Below are 19,557 nucleotides of genomic sequence, written 5' to 3' on the forward strand. Positions count from 1 at the left end.
TTTGGTTCTTTTCCTGACTCCGGGTGACAGGGACAAGTGACGTAGATTCTTTGGTGGAGCCAGAGTTAGTGGCATCTTGGAGGGAGCCAACTCGGAGGGCCCTAGGGCTGTTCCACAGTCACCTGAGGAGGAAGGAGGTGGTCAGGCCTGAGCCCCAGGGCCTGAAAACATACCACATTGCCCTACCCACTCCCCCTCACTTGAATCTCCCTCACCTGAGTGACGAGTTCAGTCTTCTCCCCTGGCTTCCCTCCACTTGGAGCCTGGCTTCCATGGCCCCCAGCTCTGACCGAGGCAGTCTGAGGCACTGCCCAGCACTCTCGGGACCCCTGTCTGCAGAGGAGGCTGCCCAGATAGGAAGAGTCAGCACCATGACCTGTCTGGGGCTTCCCTCTGGCTTCATATCCATCAGCCCCAGCCCTTCATCCTGTTCCATATTCCCCAGGGATGGAGAAGCTGAGCCCCATCCTTCTGCACAGGATGCCAGGGCTCTGGCTCTGGCCCACTTCTGCCACCTGTCCCCTGCCTTGAGAGCCACAGTGTTCTCTGCCCTGCTTTATGCAGCCCACCAGGCCTCCTGCCACTGCTGATACCACACAGCTCTGAGAAGAACTGGCTCTCCCCCTCTGCCTCAGTCTCCTCATTTGTAAAATGGATTAGTAATGGATAAGGGCTCTTTCCTGCTCTTTGGCCCTGTGCCACAGTAATGTAGACTGTCTTTCTAGCAGTTTTCCACATTAGCCATCCTGGCCCTTACCTATGTTTCCAGCCCAGGAGAAGGCAGAGGAGGCAAACGATGAGGGCAGCCAGGCCCACGTGGATGCCCACCATAACCCCAGGCAGCGAGCTGCTCTCATCCTGGCTGCAAGAGCACCCAGCCTTGGACTCTGTGGACACAGTGCCATCTGTCAGAGGCCCAAGATGGAAGCAAAGCCCAGTCCCTTCTCCTCCCTGAAGACTGACAGCCGTGGGTCCTATGGGAGTGGCCTGCTCTGACCCCAGGCCTACTACCCTCCTACCGGACCCCACTCACCAGGGGTGGTCAGGGGCACATCACGCAAAGAGACAAAACGAACACTGCTGTTACCATCCCCGTTGCCATTGAATGCCTGGAGCTTGATCTCATAGAGAGCAGCTGGCTCTGCAGGGAGCAGGAGATTGTGAAGGGAACAGGCCTTCCTGGGTCAGGAAGCTCAGTGCCTGGGGTGAGACCACGCTGAGAACAGGGACCCAGGGGTGGCACAAGAAGGTTCAGGGCCTCACCCAGATCTGTGTAGAGGAAGGAGCTGACACTGCTGGCCAGGAGCAGGGGCCCCTCAAAATGGGAAGCTGGCAGTTTGCGGTGAAAGAGTTTGAAGCCCTGGATGGGTCCCAGCTGGGGTGGCAGCTCCCAGGAGGCCTGCACGGAGGTAGCATTGAGCACTTTGGCGGAGAAGCCCAGGGCAGCAGGGGCTGCAGAGGAAAGGGGATGAGCTGGTTGGCAGCCCCTGTCTGCCTGAGGCCCGGGGCTCTACAGGGCTGGAGAGGCTGTCACTCACTGCTGCCCATGGTGGAGGCGTGGATGGAGGCAGAGTCCTGGCTGGCACCCTCTGCTGAGTAGGCCCACAAGTGGATCGAGTAGACTGTGGCAGGCTCCAGGTTGGAGAAGACATGCTCAAAGGTGCTTTTGCCCACGGCCTCTTGGAGCTCTGAGCCAGCTGGCTCTGAGGAGCAGAACAGCTTGGCAACCCAGCATCTCTCGCCCTCACTACAAACATCCCCACCCCCACAAAGTGGGCACGAAGTCCCTCCTGGTGCCTTGCTGGGCCGGCCAGGCCTCCAAAGGAGAGCAGGGAAGGGGCTGCAGAAGTTGGAGCTGGGATAAGAAAGGCTGAGGGTGAGAAAGGGCCTGAAAAGCCTAAGGAAGCACCAGAGGACCACAGAGCCAGAATCCTGGCAAGAGTCCACACAGGTCTGGGGTCACTAAGAGTGAGAGAAACTTGCCCAGGGACACCACCAGCCAGGGGCAGAGGTGGGCTGGAGCAGGAGATTCCTGTCCACACACCCACCTCCTACAGGCCGGAGATGCAGCACATAGCCGATGATGTCCCCATTGGAGGGGGGTGGTTCCCAGGACACTCGAATGGCAGAGGCGGAGAGAGCCATAGCCCGCAGGCCCCTGGGGGCGGGGGGTGGCTCTGGGTCCCCTGTCACAGCCAGGTGGGCACTGGCCTGGTTGGAGCCCGCACTATTCTCTGCCACGCATTGGTAGATGGCCTCGTCCTCAACTGAGATCCCTGCCAGCATCAGTGTGCTAGGGAAAGACAAACAGCTGCTGGGGGCTACTTCTCACCAAGCCGCCTCCCCAGTGGAATGGCCCTAAAGGAGGCTGCCTGTCTCAGAGACCCACAAATCTGCCCAGGGACACAAGGACACAGCACCTGTGTGTGGGCATTACTATAGTAGAGCAGGCAGGGCAGTGCCTCCTGTGATGGGGATGTCTGTTGGGGGTTTGTGTAGATTTTAGAGAGTAGATCTAGGTAGAGAGTGTTAATGTGCAGGTGGTGATGGAAGCCTGGGGCAGGTGAGGGTACCTACGGTTGGCAGTCAGGCAGTGGGTGGGACCCGGGTACCTGTTGTTATGGGTCAGCTGAATGTTATCCCCAGGACTCAGCACCTTCCCATTCTTCAACCAGATCAGGTGGGGCTCAGGGACACCCTGGGCCACACAAGTGAAGATGGCGCTGCTGCCTGCAGGCTTGGACAAGGACTGTGGCCACTGGACAAACTTGGGGGGAGCTGGAGAGGCAACGGCAGGTGGAAGGCACGTGAGGCCCAGCCTCTTGTCCTCCTCCTGCTCCTGCCCCTCTCCCCATCCAGTTTCCCATGGGGAGATGGGGTGCCCCAGGAGCCTCCTCATCCAGCCTTCGGGGCTCACCCTGCACCAGCAGGATACCCTGCGCCGTGCGCCGGACGCGAGTGCCTGGCCGGTTGGCAGCGCAGACGTAGACGCCCGAGTGCTGGACTGACACGTCAGAGATCATAAGGTTCCCGGTGCCCAGGACTTGGATGCCCTCCACGCCAATGGAACGGCCATCTGCAGGGAGGCGAGGGGTCAGGGCTGGGAAAGGGCAAAGGGCTGGGCTCTGGGAGGCAGGGTGGGGCAGCTGCGCACCCAGGCGGCTCCAGGAGACAAGTGGCTGTGGGTGGCCGGTGGCGATGCACTCCAGCACTGCTGTTTGGTGCACCGTGAGTGTCAGGTTCTGAGGCCCCGACAGGATCTCCGGCTCCTGCAGCAGCCGCGGGGATCCCACTGCGAGGTGGAAACAGGCAAGTTGAGGGATCAAGAAATAGCACTCTTCCCCCAAGCCCAGTACACACTTCTGCTCCCGGAGCCCCCTTCTTGTCCTCAATGGACCAGACCTCAGAGCAGCTCTGGGCAGCTGCTATCTGATTCCCAGTTTACAGATAAAGAAAATGACTGTCCCAAGGCCCCATGGCGGTAAATGTTAGGGCTAAGAAGCTTTGGCATAGTGAGCAGGCCCCAAGTTAAACTGGTGGGGAGGAGAGAGGAAAGAGTGTAAGCACGCCCTCATGCGTACCCTGCGTACCCCAGGACGGCCTGCTGCAGTGTCAGAACATGAACTGGCCCCACCTTCCCTGGGAGCCTCGCCCTGTGGGGCAGGTAGGAGCAGGAGCCTCGTCCGCTTCCCCAAGTCGCCCACAAAGACCCCTCCTTCAGAAAGAAACCAGGCCTCCCTCAGAGCTCAGCATGTCTCAACTGCTCAGGAGGGATGTAAACGTTGTTTGAAATATAGTACTATTTGGGTCTAACCTGAACCTTCATTTTATGCCACCCTCTCCCATTTTATTAGGTTATTCAACAAATCATCACTGGGGGGCTCCCGTGTACCAGGCACTCTTCTCACACTGGGAGTACAGCTGTGAACAACAGGGAAAGAGGGGCCTTTGTTTTCCTTTATCCTGTCACCTCCATTTTTGTTTTGCCACTTTGTATTTTATGAGACTTTGTAATGTATCTTTAACCCTTTCATAAATGTCCTTAAGAACTTCTCATACAAAATTTTGTGTCTCTAAAATGAAAGTTTCTCAAGGACTGGTATAAAGTCTTAAACATCTTTAAATATTCCTCGAGGCCTAGATAGTATTTCTTTCATTCATTCACTTACTCATTTATCCATCCGTTCATTCTGCAACCAAATATTGAGGGCCTGCTTTGGGCCCGGCACTCCACAGTCTGCCTCTTAGAAGCTCTCGTTCAGGCTCTGGGCTGTCTGGGAATGTCCTGGTCTTGGCCAAGGAGGCTGTGTTCCACCTGGTCAGACTGTTGAGCGGGAAGAGCCTGGACCATGTAATGACACTTCAGCGATCGCTGGTGGAACCGCTCACAGGCCAGGCGTTGTGCTGTGAGCCCTGCACACACTCATTTAATTCTCACTACAGCCTGTGAGGCAAGTGCTTTTATTTCTCCACGTTTACAGATGAGAAATCGAGTGTCAGAGGAGTTAAGTAACTTGTCCAATGTCAGAGAGATGGCAGAAATGGGACTCAAACCTGGATCTCAGAAGCACTGAACAGCTGACAGCATACCCCTCCTGCCACTGTGAGCTCTTTGAAAGTCTGGGAAATTCTGTCTCCCTGGTGCCTCCCCAGTGTAAGGTCTGCCCCAGGGGAGTGCTTTAGGAATAAATGGTCTGAGGCCTTCGTCCCCAGCTCCTATCCCTGGGGAAGAGCCTACACTGACCCAGCTCCTTTCCTGATGTTTAGGCAACCGGCAAACCCTTGGTTACTGCTTGATCCTCTGCTCCCAACAAGCACCTGCTCCTCCTCCTTCTGACCTGCCTGAAGCCCCCTAGCCCTGCATTCCCTGCCTTCTTGGGCAGCAGGATGGAGGCCCCGTGCCTGCCCCTGATAGCCGGTCAGGAGCACAGAGCATCATGGAAGCACTGCATTGTGTCCTGCCCTCCTGCTCCAGATGGTTCATGGGAACGGGAAGTGGGAAGCCAGAGGAACCCCACCTGGCCTTCCCTCTGCTCTCGGAGCAGCCCCTGATCCCCACCCTTGGCTTTCAGTTCCTAAGTCAGTTCCAGATGCCCCCTCCCCCTTCAGTCTTCAATTTTAAAGTTGCACATCCTTCGGTAAAATTTTGTCAAAGATGTTTTGAAAGTCTATGCGAAGGTGCCTGATGCAGGCCCAAGGTTCACTTGTTATTTATCCTATGGAGCCCCCTCGTGGACGATTCTGGCACACCTTCTCTCAGAGCCACCTGTGGCATCTTGGCTTCAGGCTGTGGGGGGAGTCTCAGGCCCAGTCTCCTGCTGGGCACCAACTCATAGGCTCTGCCACCACCCTCACTGTGGGCACCAAACTCTGCTACCCACTTGGCCTGCATTTGGCGTCGTCCTGGGTATTTCATCTCAGGTACAAAGCTATTTTCATCCTCACCCCAAGGAGGAAATGTGCAAGTGTGCACACACACATGCACAAACACTTGCACATACACACACCTAGAATTGCACCCAGGCATCCACTCCCAGCTGAGACAGAGCCTGACTCTGAGCCCCACTCCAAACCCATCAAGGGCTCCCTCCCCCTGCCCTCTAGATGAGGTCCAAACTCCTGTTCATGATGGCGCTTGCCCACCTCTCCTACGTCAGTTCTTGTTGCCTTGCACTCTGCTCCTTCTATGGTCCAGCAACATGGAACTGCCTGCATATTCTCACCCTTGTCCTTTTGCACAGGGAAATGCCAGGAATGCCACCCTGTCCACCTTCCAGACCTTGGCCTGCCTCTGTCCCCTCACCTTTCAAGATCCAGGTTGGTGTAGCTTACTCCTGAAGCCCCTGACCATCCCTTGCCCACAGCCCAAGGCTGAGTTAGAGGTCCCTGTGCTGGGTTCCCACAGCCCTTCCCTCTCTACTAGGTTGTGAGCTCTGGGAAGCCCGTGATGGGCTGAGCCTGTTCAGTCTGCTTACTGCTGTCCTCCCATACCCAGCACAGTGCTTAATATACAGTAGGTGCTCAGAATGTCTGTCTTTACAAAGTATCTGTACCACATACAACCACATCAGCCACACCCACTCCCAGCAGCACCAGCTCCCACCCACCTTTCTGCCCAATGCCCATTCTGACTCCCCTGGGACTTGCTTACTGCTCAGGCTCAGCTGGGCATCCTGGCTGTGGCGGGTGTTGGCCACGTTGTGGGCCACGCAGCGGTAGGTGCCCACGTCAGCTTGGCTCACGCTGGTGATGTGGAGGATGCCACCAGGAAGCAGTGTGATCCTGAGGATACAGAAGTCAGGGGTCCACAGTCTGCACCCTGGCCCCCAGCCTGCCACCCACCACACTCCTGGCTGGTGCTCACCGGTGGTCAGCAGTACTCAGGGCCATGCCATTGTGCTCCCAGGAAATGGAGGGCTCAGGCACCCCCCGGATCAGGCACTGGAAGCGGGCAACTCCACCCTGCTCCACCTCGACGGACTCTGGATGTTGGTGGAAGCGAGACAGACCTAGGGCACAGGGGACCACCTGAGCATGGCCCTGAGCCAGCCCTGGGCTTTGCCCCCAGCATCTATGTCCTAGAGCCCTGGCTCCCACCTCTGTGCCCGCATCTGCTACCTCCTGCTGACCTCTTCACTGTGCAACAGGGCATAGTGACTTTTGTGGGCCATAAGCACTTTGCCTTCCTCCATAAAAAACATTTAAAATTATATTTTACAATTGCATTGGTATAAAGACAAATCTAATTCAGGCTGGACTCATTATAATATATTCATTATTATAGTCATTTTTTTCTTCTAATGTTCAAGAAATTAAAATTAAAACATTTTTGTGGGACCCTGACATTACCTTGGGCCCTAGACACTGGGCATGCTGTGTCCAAAGGCTGAGTCAGCACTGCCCAGGCCCACTCCGGGCAACTCCGTGCCCCATGGGTGCCCTTTATGGGTGCCCCTGTGCACTCTTATTCCCCCACCCCCAGGAGCAGCCCAGTTACTTACTTGCCAGCTGTACCCGAGCCCGCCGGCTCACCAGTCGCCCATAGCGGTTCTGGGCCACACAGTGGTACTCATGGGCACGGGAGGGGAGGCTCCGGCGGGAAGGCAGGGCAGCCAGGTGCAGGGAGCCATCCGGCATCAGGGTGGCACCACTGTCGTTAGCCAGGGCCAGCCCATCCCGCTGCCAGGAAATGGACACGGGAGGCTCACCCTCCACCTGGCAGGGCAGCACCAGTGGGTGCTCCCTCACGGCTACCACGTCCCCCGGCTCCTGCACGAAGGCCAGCTCGGAGCCTGCAGTGTGGCCTGTGGGGACAGCCAGCAAGGCCTGGATATGGCGGCCTCCTGTGGCCACCACCTCCCCTCAGTTCTGACCCTCTTCCAGCCTCAGCAAGGGGCGAGGAGGCAGGACTTTGCTTCAGGGGACCTTGGGGCAGCCGAGGTGGAGGGAGGTGGGGAGCAGGGCCTAGCAGTCTGAGGAGCTGGGCCGGGTGGGCTGCTGTCTGGCTAGCGAGCCAGGCCTCGCGGGCCGCCATGATTGATGGCCTCTTTCAGCCAGGCCTTGGCAACGGGGAGGGGGCGGAGTGGGCACAATGATGAGGTCAGGGGCCCAGGCGTGGGCATTGTGCTCCCCAGGGGACAATGGGGTCCATCCTCCCTCCCCCGCCAGCCCATCTGCCTGTCTGCCCGCAGGGTCAGCTTCCCAGGACTCCTGGCTCTCCCCCTCCCCCTGCCAGGACCCTGGCCCCTGAATAGGGAAAGAACACGCTTATACTCACACACACTCACTCACAGACACACACCCTTGGACTAAAAATCCCAACCTCACAGACCTCCTCACGTTCTAGACACAGATGGGTTCCATCCCAGACACATGCCCACACACAGAGGACACAAACATAGGTCGCACAGAGATGTCCCTATAGACTCAAGGCCACAAATACACAAGCATGGGGCAACAAGCACCAATGTCACAGCCCAGAAATGCATGAGCAGAGCCGTGGACCCACATGCATCGACTGCCCTACCACGCACAGTAAATAAGATAACTCAGCCTGAAGGCTGAGCTGGGCCCTGCCCAGCAGATGGGGGGTGGATGGGTGGGCAGACAGTGGCCTTGAGGGACCAGAGCCTGCAGCCTCATCCAGCCTCGGCACTCACAGGGACATCTGTGGGGAAACATCTTGGTTCCCGCCTTTCCAAGACCCTCTGCCTCACAGCCCCTCCTAACCACTCGCTACATGGCCCCCCGCTCCCCTTCCAGCTAGCACAGCCCCAGGACTGTAGCCAATCTTGGCTCCCCAGAGGCTCTCCCCACATATAACTCTGTCTTACACACACATGTCCTTCCTGCTTACCCCCCACCCAGCTGTCCTACAGGGTTTCTGCACCTCTGCTCCTGTCACCTCTGTCCTTCTCCCCCATTTTGCCCCCCAACTCTCCCATTCCTATGTCTTCCCCTATTCTTCCACCCACCATTCTCACCTGGCTCCCCCATTTCTCCCCCATGGCCCTCGTCTTCCTTCTCCCCTCCAGCCCTGCAGCCCCATCACTTACCCCAGTCTTGGAGCAGCAGCAGCAGCAGCAGCTCCCGCCCCATGTCCCCACAGGCCCAGCCCCCTCAGCCCAAGGCCACTTCCCAAGCAGCCCTGGTCTTCTGCCTTCAACCTGGGGGCCCCTGGGCTGTGGGCATTCCCTACCCCACACTTGGGGGGCACAGTGTATGGGCTCTGGCCTTGCTTTGGGGAGCCCGGGATCTGTGGGGGCCAAGGTCTGGGGTCGAGGCTGGAGGCTGCTGTCCTTCCCTCCCTCCTCCCTGGAGCTGGGTGTCTCTCTGCTTTCAGCCTGAGCTCCCTCCCCACTCCCATCCCCACTGTCCCTTCCTCCCAGGGCCAGGACCCAGACACAGAGACAACTGGGGCATGGAAAGGGGAGGGGGCAGGAGCCAATGAGAGCATGGCAAAGTTGGGGGGTCAAGCCTGCCCCTTTCCCAGCCTCCAGAATCCTCTCCCAGCCTGCTAGACCCACCCTTTACTCCCTCTCAAACTCTGAATGAGAGTGAGGTTCTAGGGGGAGTTGGGGCATCTGCTCCCCTGAGACCATCTCTAGGGATCCAGGGCCTGGACAGGGGGTGCTTGGAGTCTGATTTGGGGGTCCCAGGGAGGGACACAGAGCCCCCAACCTCCTAGCAGAGTCGCTGTCCCAGGTGCTGAGCCAGGGCCCAGCATGGGGGAGCTCATCCCATTAGCTTGGTCACGGCCCCAGCAGCCCCCTCACCATTCATAGTGTCACTTTCCAAAGCTCTTCTCTCTATTCTTGTTTGGACAATGGGTTGGGGCCGTCAGGGGCCAAGAGGTGGCCAGCCGGCGGGAGGTTGGACCCAGCCTCCACTGCCCCATCCTAAAGAGAAGAAAGAGACCCACACCCCCTCCCCTTGGCGGGCAACCATCTAAAACATGCAGAAAGCAGGGACTACCCTTTTACCAAAGGAGCCAGGGACTCAGAAAGGGACTGACTGCAGTACCATTGCCATTTCTGCAGTACCTACCTCCCAAAAAACAGAGCTTCCGGAAAGATGTAGCGTGTCTGTGAGAGAGGATAAGGAGAAAAAGCAGGGTGGGGAAATCTGGCTGGGGCAGAACCCAGGCTTCCACCCCAGAAGCTCCAGCCAGTCTGGCCCCTGACTGGCTCTCTGTGAGCCCCCCTCCCCTCACTCCTTCCCCTCAGCTTCTGGTGTCTGGCTTTGCCCTGCCTAGCTTAGGCTGTGCCCCTATCTTTTCAGCACAAGCCCCCATGCTCAGTCTGCGCCCCAGCATGCTCAGCCTCCTCTCCAGCTCGCCCCACCTTCCTCACAGGTATTCCCGAATCGGCTCATTTAACACTGCCTCTCCCAGCCCAGCCTCCTCCTCCCAGACCAGCAGTCCTCACTGTGTGAGATGAGGGAGCTGGCAGCCTCCCCACCGCGCTTCCCTCACCCAGCCCTGCATCTCTCTGTCCTGGAGCCTCTGATGCGGGTTCCCATCCTTTCCCCTGAGCAAACTCCTGAGTCAGAGCAGACTGGACAGGAAGAGGATTATAGGTCCTGAGGTCAGGGAGATGTGGTCCAAATCACTTATGAGCTGTGTGTCCTCTGTAGGCAATTTTACCTCTCTGAGCCTGCTTTGTCTATAAAATGGAGGTGGATGTGTGAGAGAAGCAACTTCCCTCCACGACTGGGAGGATTAAATGGGGTAAGGGCTTAGAATGGAGCGTGCAGAGGGGCACCTTTGCGGGATTGTGTCACGCCCTTCTTCCCTGTCTGCTTCTCCCTGTTGCTGTCAGAACTCCCCCCTCTCCAATACCTACTGAGAAGATGCCTCCTTATGTGTAGCACTTGCCTTGTCACCTCCGAATTCACACTCCAGCCTGGCCCACAGGACAAAGATGGACCAATATGGAAGACCTGGCTTCAAGTCCAAGCCTGTGGCTGACAGCCATCTTGCCTTGGGCTGGGGCCCCTCGCCTCCCTGAGATTTCCCCACCTGTAAAATGGGAAGGAGGGCAAGACCATCTTCCCGAGTTGTGAGGATCCAGCGAAATGCATTGCACCTTAAGGGCCCAGCACGACTTCTTTCCTCCTCTTGCTGCTGCTGCTTTTTAAGAACAGTATTATGGAGCTATAATTTACAGACCACAAAGTTCACCTGTTTAAGCTGTACAGCTCAGCAGTTTTACTATATTTACAGAGTTGAACCATCACCATAATCTATTTTAGAACACTTTCATCACCCCTAAAAGAAACACTGTATCCATCAATGTTCACTCCCCATCTGCCCACCACGCCCCGGACAATCACTCATCTACTTTCTGGCTGTGCCTATTCTGGACATCTCACATAAATGGAATCAAACCGCATGTGGCCTCTCGGGTCTGTCTTCTTTCACTTAGCGTATTGTCTTCAAGGTTCATCCACAGAGTAGCATGCATCAGTGCTTCATTCCTTTTTATGACTGAATACTATTCCATTGCATGGCTATACCACCATTTGTTTACCCATTTGCCAGATGATGGACGTTTGGGTTGTTTCCACTTTTTGGCTGTTATGAATAATGCTGCCATGAACATTCGTGTATAAGTTTTTGTGTGGAGATGATGCTTTCAATTGTCTTAGGTATACACCTGGGAATGGGATTTCTGGGTCATATGCATTTTGAGGAACTGCCATGCTGTTTTCCAAAGTGACTGCAGCATTTTACATTCTAAGCACTTCTTTTTATAATCCTCGAGATAGGAGATAAACCCACCTTCCCATGAACACTGGCTCAGGGCCCCTGAGCCCCAGGTTGGGAAGTCTGTCCCAGGGATAGAGTCTGGATAGCCTTAATGTTCAGGAAATGCTGGCTGGACTGATCTGTCGAGAGCCGCTCCTCTTTTCCTCTCTCCCAACTATCAACAATTGGCCCAGCCCTGAACAGCCCCAGGCTTTTCTGGAACAATTTCCCCAGAAAGTCTCTCTGGCAGATGACATCCTCCCAAGGACTCCCCTCGCGCACCTGGGATGTTGTTTGCTTGCTCTCTCTCCACATCTCTCCTTTCAACCAGGATCTATGTCTCTCTCCATACCCTTTCTTCTGCCTCCATCTCTGTCTATCTCCATCTGTCTCCCCATCTGTGACAGGCAGAATAACGGCCCCTGAAGAGATCTATGCCCTAATCCCTGGAACCTAGGAATATATTAGGAATATATTAGGTTACATGGCAAGGGGGAATTAAGACTGTGGATGACATCAAGGTGGCTGGTCATCTGACCTTAAAATAAGGAGATCATCCTGGATTATCCAGATGGGCCCAAGATAATCACAAGCGTCCTTAAATGTGGAAGAGGTTGGCAGAAGAAGTCAGAGGGAGAAAGAAGTTCCCTTGAAGATGAAGGGAGCAGAGAGCAAAAGAATGCAGGTGACCTGGAAACAGGAAAAAGAAAGGAATGGATTCTCCCCTGGAGCCTTCAGAAAGGGACACAGCCCTGCCGGCACCTTGGTTGTAGCCCAGTGAGACCTCTGCCTGCAGTCCAACCTACAGAGCTGTAAGATGATACATTTGTGTTGTTTGAAGCCACCACGTTTGTGATAATTTGTTACAGCAGCATATACAAAACTCCACAGGACTCCTGTCCATTGTGTCTCCACGATGTTTCCTTTCACATCTGCTTGGTTTTGTTGTGTCTCTTCCACTAGAGTGTGAGTTCCACGAGGGCAGGGACGTTGTGTGTCCCTACCGTGTGCCCAAAGCCTGGAGCACCTGACAGGCTCTTGGTCAGCCTTCATTAAAGCGAAGACGGAAGAAGAGCCAAGCGGTCTTGCAAACCCCTGCCCAGAACTCCCTCAGCTCTGGTCCCCGTGCCTTTTCTGGATCCCAGTGTGGCCGCCCCAGTGTAGAGCAGAGTGGAAAGCCAGGCAGGGGGTCTCCCGCCTCTCTCTGCCCCTCACTGCCCACCCTGCTGCAGCCTGAGCATGCGCCCTAACACCGTCCCTCTTGTGCTGGGCTCCCCATGCCCTCAGGGTAATCTTCCTTCCAAGGCTCTGCAGGACCCAGTCCCAGGCAATCCCACCACTCCCCACCTGCCCCCACCTCGTCCTGGCCCTTGACAGTCACTGAGGCTTCGCATGCTCTGTTCCCTCTGCTGGGCACATCTTCCCTGTTTTCCCTTTTTCTTTGCTGAAGCATTTTCAGATAAATCCCAGACATCATCACATTCCACACTGATACAATTATGTGTATCTTTTAAAATATACAAACTTTTCTTTCCATAACCACAATGTCATTATCATATCTAATAAAAGTAACAATGATTTCTTAATATCACATAATAACTAGTCCATAATCAAATTTCCCTGATTGTCTCAAAAATGTCTTTTTACTCTATTTTGTTGTTTTTAAAACCAAGAACGAGGTCCATACACTACATTTAGTTGTTATGTCTCTTAAGGATCTAATTGAAAGCACCCTTCTTCCTGCCCCCACCCCCCGCCCATATATCATTGAGTTGTTGAAGATACTGGATACTGACAAATAGAAGTGGCAAGCAATAGGATATATTGGAGTATAGGAGGAAGCCGTTTGGTGTAACGTTAATTCAGCCTGACTTTGTTTTTTCCAAAAGGGCCTGACGTGGCTGTTAAAGATGCATTGTATATCTGCTTAAGCATTTGCTATGTCCCAAAGACAAGAACAAATGACCTTAAGATAAAGATGCAACTTCCCCCCACAGTGGCATTTCCTGAAGGATAAGCATCTTTCCTTAGGCTAGGAACATATTGCTGCACCCACCCTGTGACCACCAAGCTTGAAACAACCGAACTGCCACCCTGCCACCCTGCTGTGTCCACTGAGACAGCAGACCTACCTGCTGTGTCCATCAATCGCTGTGCCGACAGAGCATTCTCGCAACTATTGTAAAAGGGGCATGTCAATCATATGTGAAACATCCTCTTTGGGGGTATATAACCCCTCCGTACACCCCACTTCTTTGGTGCCCTTCCTTCCTTCGGGAAGAAGGGCCCTGGGCTATGGTCCTCACATTTTAGCTCAGAATAAACTCACCCAAATTTTCATTTATAGATTGGCTATGGACAATTTTCATTGACAATACATTTTCCAGTAGAGTTACCCATATTCTGGATCTTTTTGATTTCTTTGGTGTTATGGGATATGTCCCTCTATAAATGGATGATGGCCCTAGAGGCTTGGTTGGGTTCAGGCTCCACTTTTAGGGAAGAAAGCTGTACAGGTGGTGCCGTGTGCTGCACACTGCATCTCTTCAGGGGGTACGTGATGGCTGGGAGTCCCACTTTTGGTGATTCTAAGATTGAGTAGGGGCTTCTGGTGGTGACAACCTGATCCCTCCGTTGTAAAATTCCCCATCAACATTTCATCTAACAGTTTTACTCACTGATGATAATTGCCTGACTCAATTATTTCATCAGGGGTTGCAAAGTGGTGATTTTCCGACTCTATCATTCCTTTCTTATTCATTAACTGGAAGTCTGTTGTAAAGAAGAACTTTCCCTCATCAACTAGGATGACTTGGTAACCCTGAAATACAATTTGCACAGGAAACATACAGCCCGGAAATACAATTCACACAAGGATAAGTGCTTAGCTCTTTCCTTTAATTGCCAGTTTTCAGAATAAGGAGTTGGTGCTGTATCCTGTGTGTTTCTCTCCCTCTCCCTTTATCCTCCTTGCCCCATTTAGTATCACTCCGAACAGCTACATTTTGTACATTCAATGTTTCAAGTGCATTCTTCAATCTCTTTGACGTTCACATTGCCTTGTTATAGGCAGTGGGAACTCTATGTCCTTTTGCTGTTACCTCATTCTTTGGTCTCTTTACTTTCTGGCACAAGATACCCCGAGGTTCATCTTGAGTATTTCCTGCCCCAGACCTGGAATCAGCCTTCCCTCTAAGGAGCTGGGCACTGGGAGATCTCATGGCTGGCACACTATCCATTACTTTTAGGCTTTTTCAGTGACATTACAAGATTTTTACTTCACTTCTTTTATTTTATACTTATATCATTTTCTTCTCTTGCTCTGGAAACAGTGACTCCTAATATATACATTATTATACAATATGCCATAAGATAGTTTCAAATAATAACACCAATACTACGATTAACAAGCACACTACAAAATAAAATGTAGCATATCTTTATATCTCTATTTGTCCTTATGGGAAAACTAACTCTTGCAATATTCTCCCTGTCCAAAAAATAGACAAACTGTACTTTATGAAGACTTAAAACCTTTGTGTTTCAAAGGACGCCATCAAGGAAGTGAAAAAACAGCACACCAAATGAGAGAAAATATTTGCGAACCATACATCTGACAGAAAACTCGAGTCCAAAATATACAAAAAAACTCTTACAACTCAACAACAAAAAGGCAAATAACCCAGTTAAAAAACAAGGAAAGAGTTTGAATAGACCTTTCTCCAAAGAAAAGATGCAAACGGCCAGTAAGCACATGAAAAGATGGTCAACATTATTAGCCAGGGAAATGCAGATCAAAACCAGAGTAACAGGGGCCGCCCAGGGGCGCAGCAGTTAAGTTTGCACCTTCCACTTTGGCGACCTGGGTTCACCAGTTCGGATCCCGGGTGCGGACATGTCACCGCTTGGCAAGCCATGCTGTGGTAGGCGTTCCGCATATAGAGGATGATGGGCACGGATGTTAGCTCAGGGCCAGTCTTCCTTAGTGAAAAGAGGAGGATTGGCAGCAGTTAGCTCAGAGCTGATCTTCCTCAAAAAAAAAAAGAAAAGAAAATATATGTCCACACAAAAACTTGTACATGAATGTTCATAGCAGTATTATTCAAATAGCAAAAGAATAGAAATAGCCCAAATGTCTATCAACTGAGGAATGGATACGTTATGGTATATCCTTCCAATAGAATATTATTCAGCCACAAAAAGGAACGAAGTCCTGAGCCATGCCACAACAGGGAAGCACCTTGAAAACATTATGCTAAGTCAAAGCCACACACAAAAGGTCACTTACTCTATGATTCCACTTATAGGAAATATCCAGACTAGATAAATCCGTACAGAGAGAATGCAGATTGGTAGTTGGCCAGGGCCTGGGGGTGGGGGTGATGGAGAGAAACCGCTTAATGGCTAAGGACTTTTACTTTGGAATAATGAAAATGTTTTGGAACTAGAGGCAGTGATTGCACAACATTATGAATGTATTAAATGTCACTGGATGTTCACGTTAAAATGGTTCATTTTATGTCATGTGAATTTTACCTCACCAAATTGGTAAAATAAGAAAGGAGTGAAATCGTGACACATGCTACAACACGGATGAAGCTTGATAACATGCTAAATGAAAGCAGCCAGACACAAACGGCCACATATTCTCTGATTCCATTTAAGTGAAACGTCCAGAATAGGCAAATCCATAGACACAGAAAGTCGCTTAGTGGTTTCCAGGGACTGGGGTGAGGGGGGAATGGATAGTAACTGCTAACGGGTAGGCATTTCTTTTGGGGGTGATGAAAATGTTCTGAATTAGCAGCTGCTATGGTTGCACAGATTTATGAATATACTAAAACCACTGAACTTTACACTTCAAAAAGCTGAATTTTATGGATTTTATGGTATATGAATTATACCTCAAGTAAAAAAAATTTCCTCCCCTCCTTTGTCCCAAAGACGCCCAAAGAAGAGAAGTCCAGGTACGTTGGCCCCACCCCTCCGCTCGTCTTTTCGTTTTCCCGGGAGCTCGGAGAGCGGCCGCGGCGCGCAAGTGCGCAGGCGCCCTTCCGGGTAGGAAGGCGCGAGGGGTTCGCCCCGCCCACGCGGGGTGACTCCTCCCACCCCGGGCCCGCCCCTCCCTCGCGGGGGTCCCGGGCGCCCCCAGCGAGGCCCTGCCGCCGCCGCGTTGCGGCGTTGCTCCAGCCTGCCATCTCAGGCGGCGCCCGAGGCCCGGGACTTGGTGCCAAGCCCCCCAGAGAGCGATCATTAAGCGTCGCCCGAGGGCCCCCGACCTCCCTGGCAGCCGCCCCCCCCCCCCCCCGCCCCGTCCCCGCGCCCCGGCGGCGCCGGCGCGGGCCTCGTCCCCTGGGCGCGGGGGAATCTGCGGCCCCGGCCGGGAGGACCAGGCCCCGGAGCGCGGGTGGCGGAGCGCTTCTGCCCAGGGCCGCGTGGGGTCTCTGTCACAGCTGCTCAGCTCTGCTTTTGAGTCGTGAAAGCACCTAGAAAGGCATGAAGTGGCCTGTTCCAGCAAAACTCCGATGGACGCTGAAAGCTGAATCCCATGTAATTTTTACATGTCGTGAAGTCATCTTTTGTTTTCTCAGTCATGTAAAAATATAAAAACCAGTGCAGCCACTATGGAAAACAGTATGGAGATTCCTCAAAAAACTAAAGAAAGAACTAACATATCTACTCAGACAACTTGAAATCAACAATCCAAAGCAACATATGCGCCCGTATGTTCATTGCAGCACTATTCACAATAGCCAAGACATGGAAACAATCCAAATGCCCATTGGCTGATGACTGGATAAAGATGTGGTGGGTGTGTATATATATATATATATATATATGGTATACATATATATACACACACACAGTGGAATACTACTAAGCCATAAAAAAGACAAAATCATCCCATTTGCAACAACATGGATGGGCCTGGAGGGAATTATGCTAAGTGAAATAAGCTGGACTGGGATAGACACACCAAATGCTTTCACTCATATGTGGAATATGAACAAGCACATGGACAAAGAAAACAGTTCAGTGGTTACCAGGGGAAAGGGGATAGGGGGTGAGCACAGGGGGTGAAGGGGAGCACCTATGTGGGGACAGACAAGAAATAATGTACAACTGAAATTTCACAATGATGTAAACTATTAAGAACTCAATTATATATATATATGCACCATTCTTAACTGGCTGGCTGTAAAGAAAGCCAGGCAGTGTGGTTTGCTGCCCCCAGGGCCTTTACGGGTCCCTCAATTTGTCAGATGCCCCGGGGAATCCACAGACACAGCACTGAGACTAGCCATGACTGGAGGCAGGGGTGACACAAGTTCCCGGGTCCCCGCCCTCCAGCCACATCCCTGAGCGGAGCACCAGCCTCCTGAGAGGGGACAGCACCACCTGAGGACTGACCTAGTCCATCTTCACAAATTATCTCCTAATTCCATTTTATTTTACACCAAAGGATATTTTGTAGGAAAACAATTCTTTTCAAGTTTATTTTTAATTGTGATAAATGGAAAACCTAATTCTTTTGGATCACAGGTCTGCCTTCTAGCAGCCCTCAATTTCTGCCAGTAGTTACAGCCTCTGTGGCAAAGCCGGCTCAGAGCCGAGGCTTGGTCTGGAGGATGGAAGGCCAGCCCCGGACACCTGGCTCTGCTGATTGGCCCAGAACTCCCCCCTCGGAGCTGTCCTTGCTGAAGCGCAGACACCCAAGAGCAGGCGCCACACAGATCCACCCGCCATGTTACACTCGGCATCTGCAGGTCTGCAGAGCGAGGTGTGGGAGAGGAGTTAGGCCAGCACTGTTCAGTAGAAATACAACCTGGTTCATATTTAATTCTGAATTTTCTAGTAGCCACATTTACAAAAGTCCAAATAAACAAGTGAAATTCATTTTAATATATTTTATTTAACCCAATACATCCAAAATAGTATTTCGACATACAAGCAATAAAGACAATTATTACGGAAATATTTTAATTCTTTTTTTTGGAACTAAGTCTTTGGAACCTGGTATTTTACACTTATAGCACGTCTCGCTTCAGACTGGCCCCATTTCAAGCCCTCCATAAGCACGTGCGGCTAGCGGCCACCCTAGTGGACAGTGCAGATTTAGACCCAATGAAACAGGGATTGTGGGGGCAAGAACGGGCTGAGTGATCCCATGAGGGAGGACAAGGCTGCTCAGCTCAGAGTCCTGGGAAACCTGGGCTGAGTTGAGGTTGTAAGAGGGCAGCTGTGGGAGGCACCGCCTGTAGCCACGTGACGCGCCTACCCACCGCATCCCACCCCCTGCCACCCCCAGGCACACCCTAACTACTGCATGCCTCTTGGGGTGGATGAGAGGGGTGAGCAGCAGAATGGGCCAGACTCCTCATTTATTGGTCAGTGTGTGAAGATGTCACCCACCCTCAGCGTGCGCTTCAATTAGTCTGTTGGTGATTCCGAATTGGGTTTGTTGGTGGAGGCCGGGGCAAGGTGTACGTTTTGGAGCAGGAGGGTGAGCCATAGAGACCCACAGTTGGTGGGGGAGCGCGTCCCCTGACCTCACAGGTTGGGGAGAGGACTTGGGAGGGGAGAGATAAAGTTGACGCCTCATTAGGGGGCCGAGGAGAGGCCTTTTTCCTTTTGATCCCCCCATCCCTCCTGCACCACACGCACACACAGGCTCCGAGCCCTGCTCCAAGGAGGGGCTTCAGTCAAACTCTCCCAGAACCTGAGGGGCCCCTACCTGGGCTGCTACTTCTGGGAATGTATGACTAAGATTAGCTAAAATTAGGAACATCTGAGTTGGGGGCTGAGTGGCCCCCCCCCCCCTTCCACCCCCTCTGACTGGCTTATCAAAGAGCTGTGAGGGGAGAGGGCGCCTAGAGTATCTTTTTCCCCAAAATCAGACCTTGGTTTCGCCTGGCTGAGACTCCTCCCCAGGCCCCAACCACACCTGAGTCTGTGGAGATGCTTCCACTGGCCACGGGGGCGCGTCTCCATGCCTCTGTCCACCTCTGCCACTGAGCAAACCCCTCAGGCCCGCCAGCTCCCCAGAGAGAGCAGCGGGGCCCCGTGCTCAGGGAGTGACTGGGGCGGTCGCACACAGAACAGATATCAGTCACCAGGGGTTCTCCAAGGACAAGGATCCCACAGGGCCCCTGAGAGGAACAATAACGAGGCCCAGACACTGAGCTCGGCCCCCATAAACTCTGGGCAGGAGTGCAGGGGCTCTGTGCCAGGAGAAAACATCAGAGGCAAGCGGAGCAACAGACAGCCAGGGAAGAGGGATACTGTAGATCAGAAAGGCAGAGGCAGAC

The 19,557-nt window shown here is 53.1% G+C and overlaps 1 protein-coding gene across 1 annotated transcript; it reads right to left on the reverse strand.

The window, feature by feature from the left end:
- Positions 1-753: 753 nt before the first annotated feature.
- Positions 754-8,598, reverse strand: LOC100147270 (immunoglobulin superfamily DCC subclass member 3). The gene is made up of 13 exons (XM_023642047.2): positions 8,556-8,598; positions 7,002-7,304; positions 6,365-6,509; positions 6,155-6,282; positions 4,813-4,821; positions 3,155-3,292; positions 2,918-3,076; positions 2,613-2,778; positions 2,049-2,293; positions 1,539-1,703; positions 1,264-1,452; positions 1,020-1,141; positions 754-879 (listed from the first exon to the last, which is right to left on the reverse strand). The coding sequence occupies exons 1-13, from the start codon at positions 8,596-8,598 to the stop codon at positions 754-756; spliced, it is 1,938 nt and encodes a 645-aa protein (XP_023497815.1).
- Positions 8,599-19,557: the final 10,959 nt, after the last annotated feature.

Source organism: Equus caballus, chromosome 5, assembly GCF_041296265.1.
Source record: "Equus caballus isolate H_3958 breed thoroughbred chromosome 5, TB-T2T, whole genome shotgun sequence".
In the NCBI taxonomy this organism is placed as follows: domain Eukaryota; kingdom Metazoa; phylum Chordata; class Mammalia; order Perissodactyla; family Equidae; genus Equus; species Equus caballus.

What these genes read in the sequence shown, in the direction of transcription:
- LOC100147270 (XM_023642047.2), bottom strand. Translation starts at nt 8,598, where the DNA reads ATGGGGCGGGAGCTGCTGCTGCTGCTGCTGCTCCAAGACTGGG. An exon ending in CAGCTGACCCATAACAACAG is followed by an intron (nt 2,294 to 2,612) that starts GTACCCGGGTCC and finishes GTCTTTCCCTAG; the next exon opens with CACACTGATGCTGGCAGGGA. An exon ending in GCATCTCCGGCCTGTAGGAG is followed by an intron (nt 1,704 to 2,048) that starts GTGGGTGTGTGG and finishes TCTGCTCCTCAG; the next exon opens with AGCCAGCTGGCTCAGAGCTC.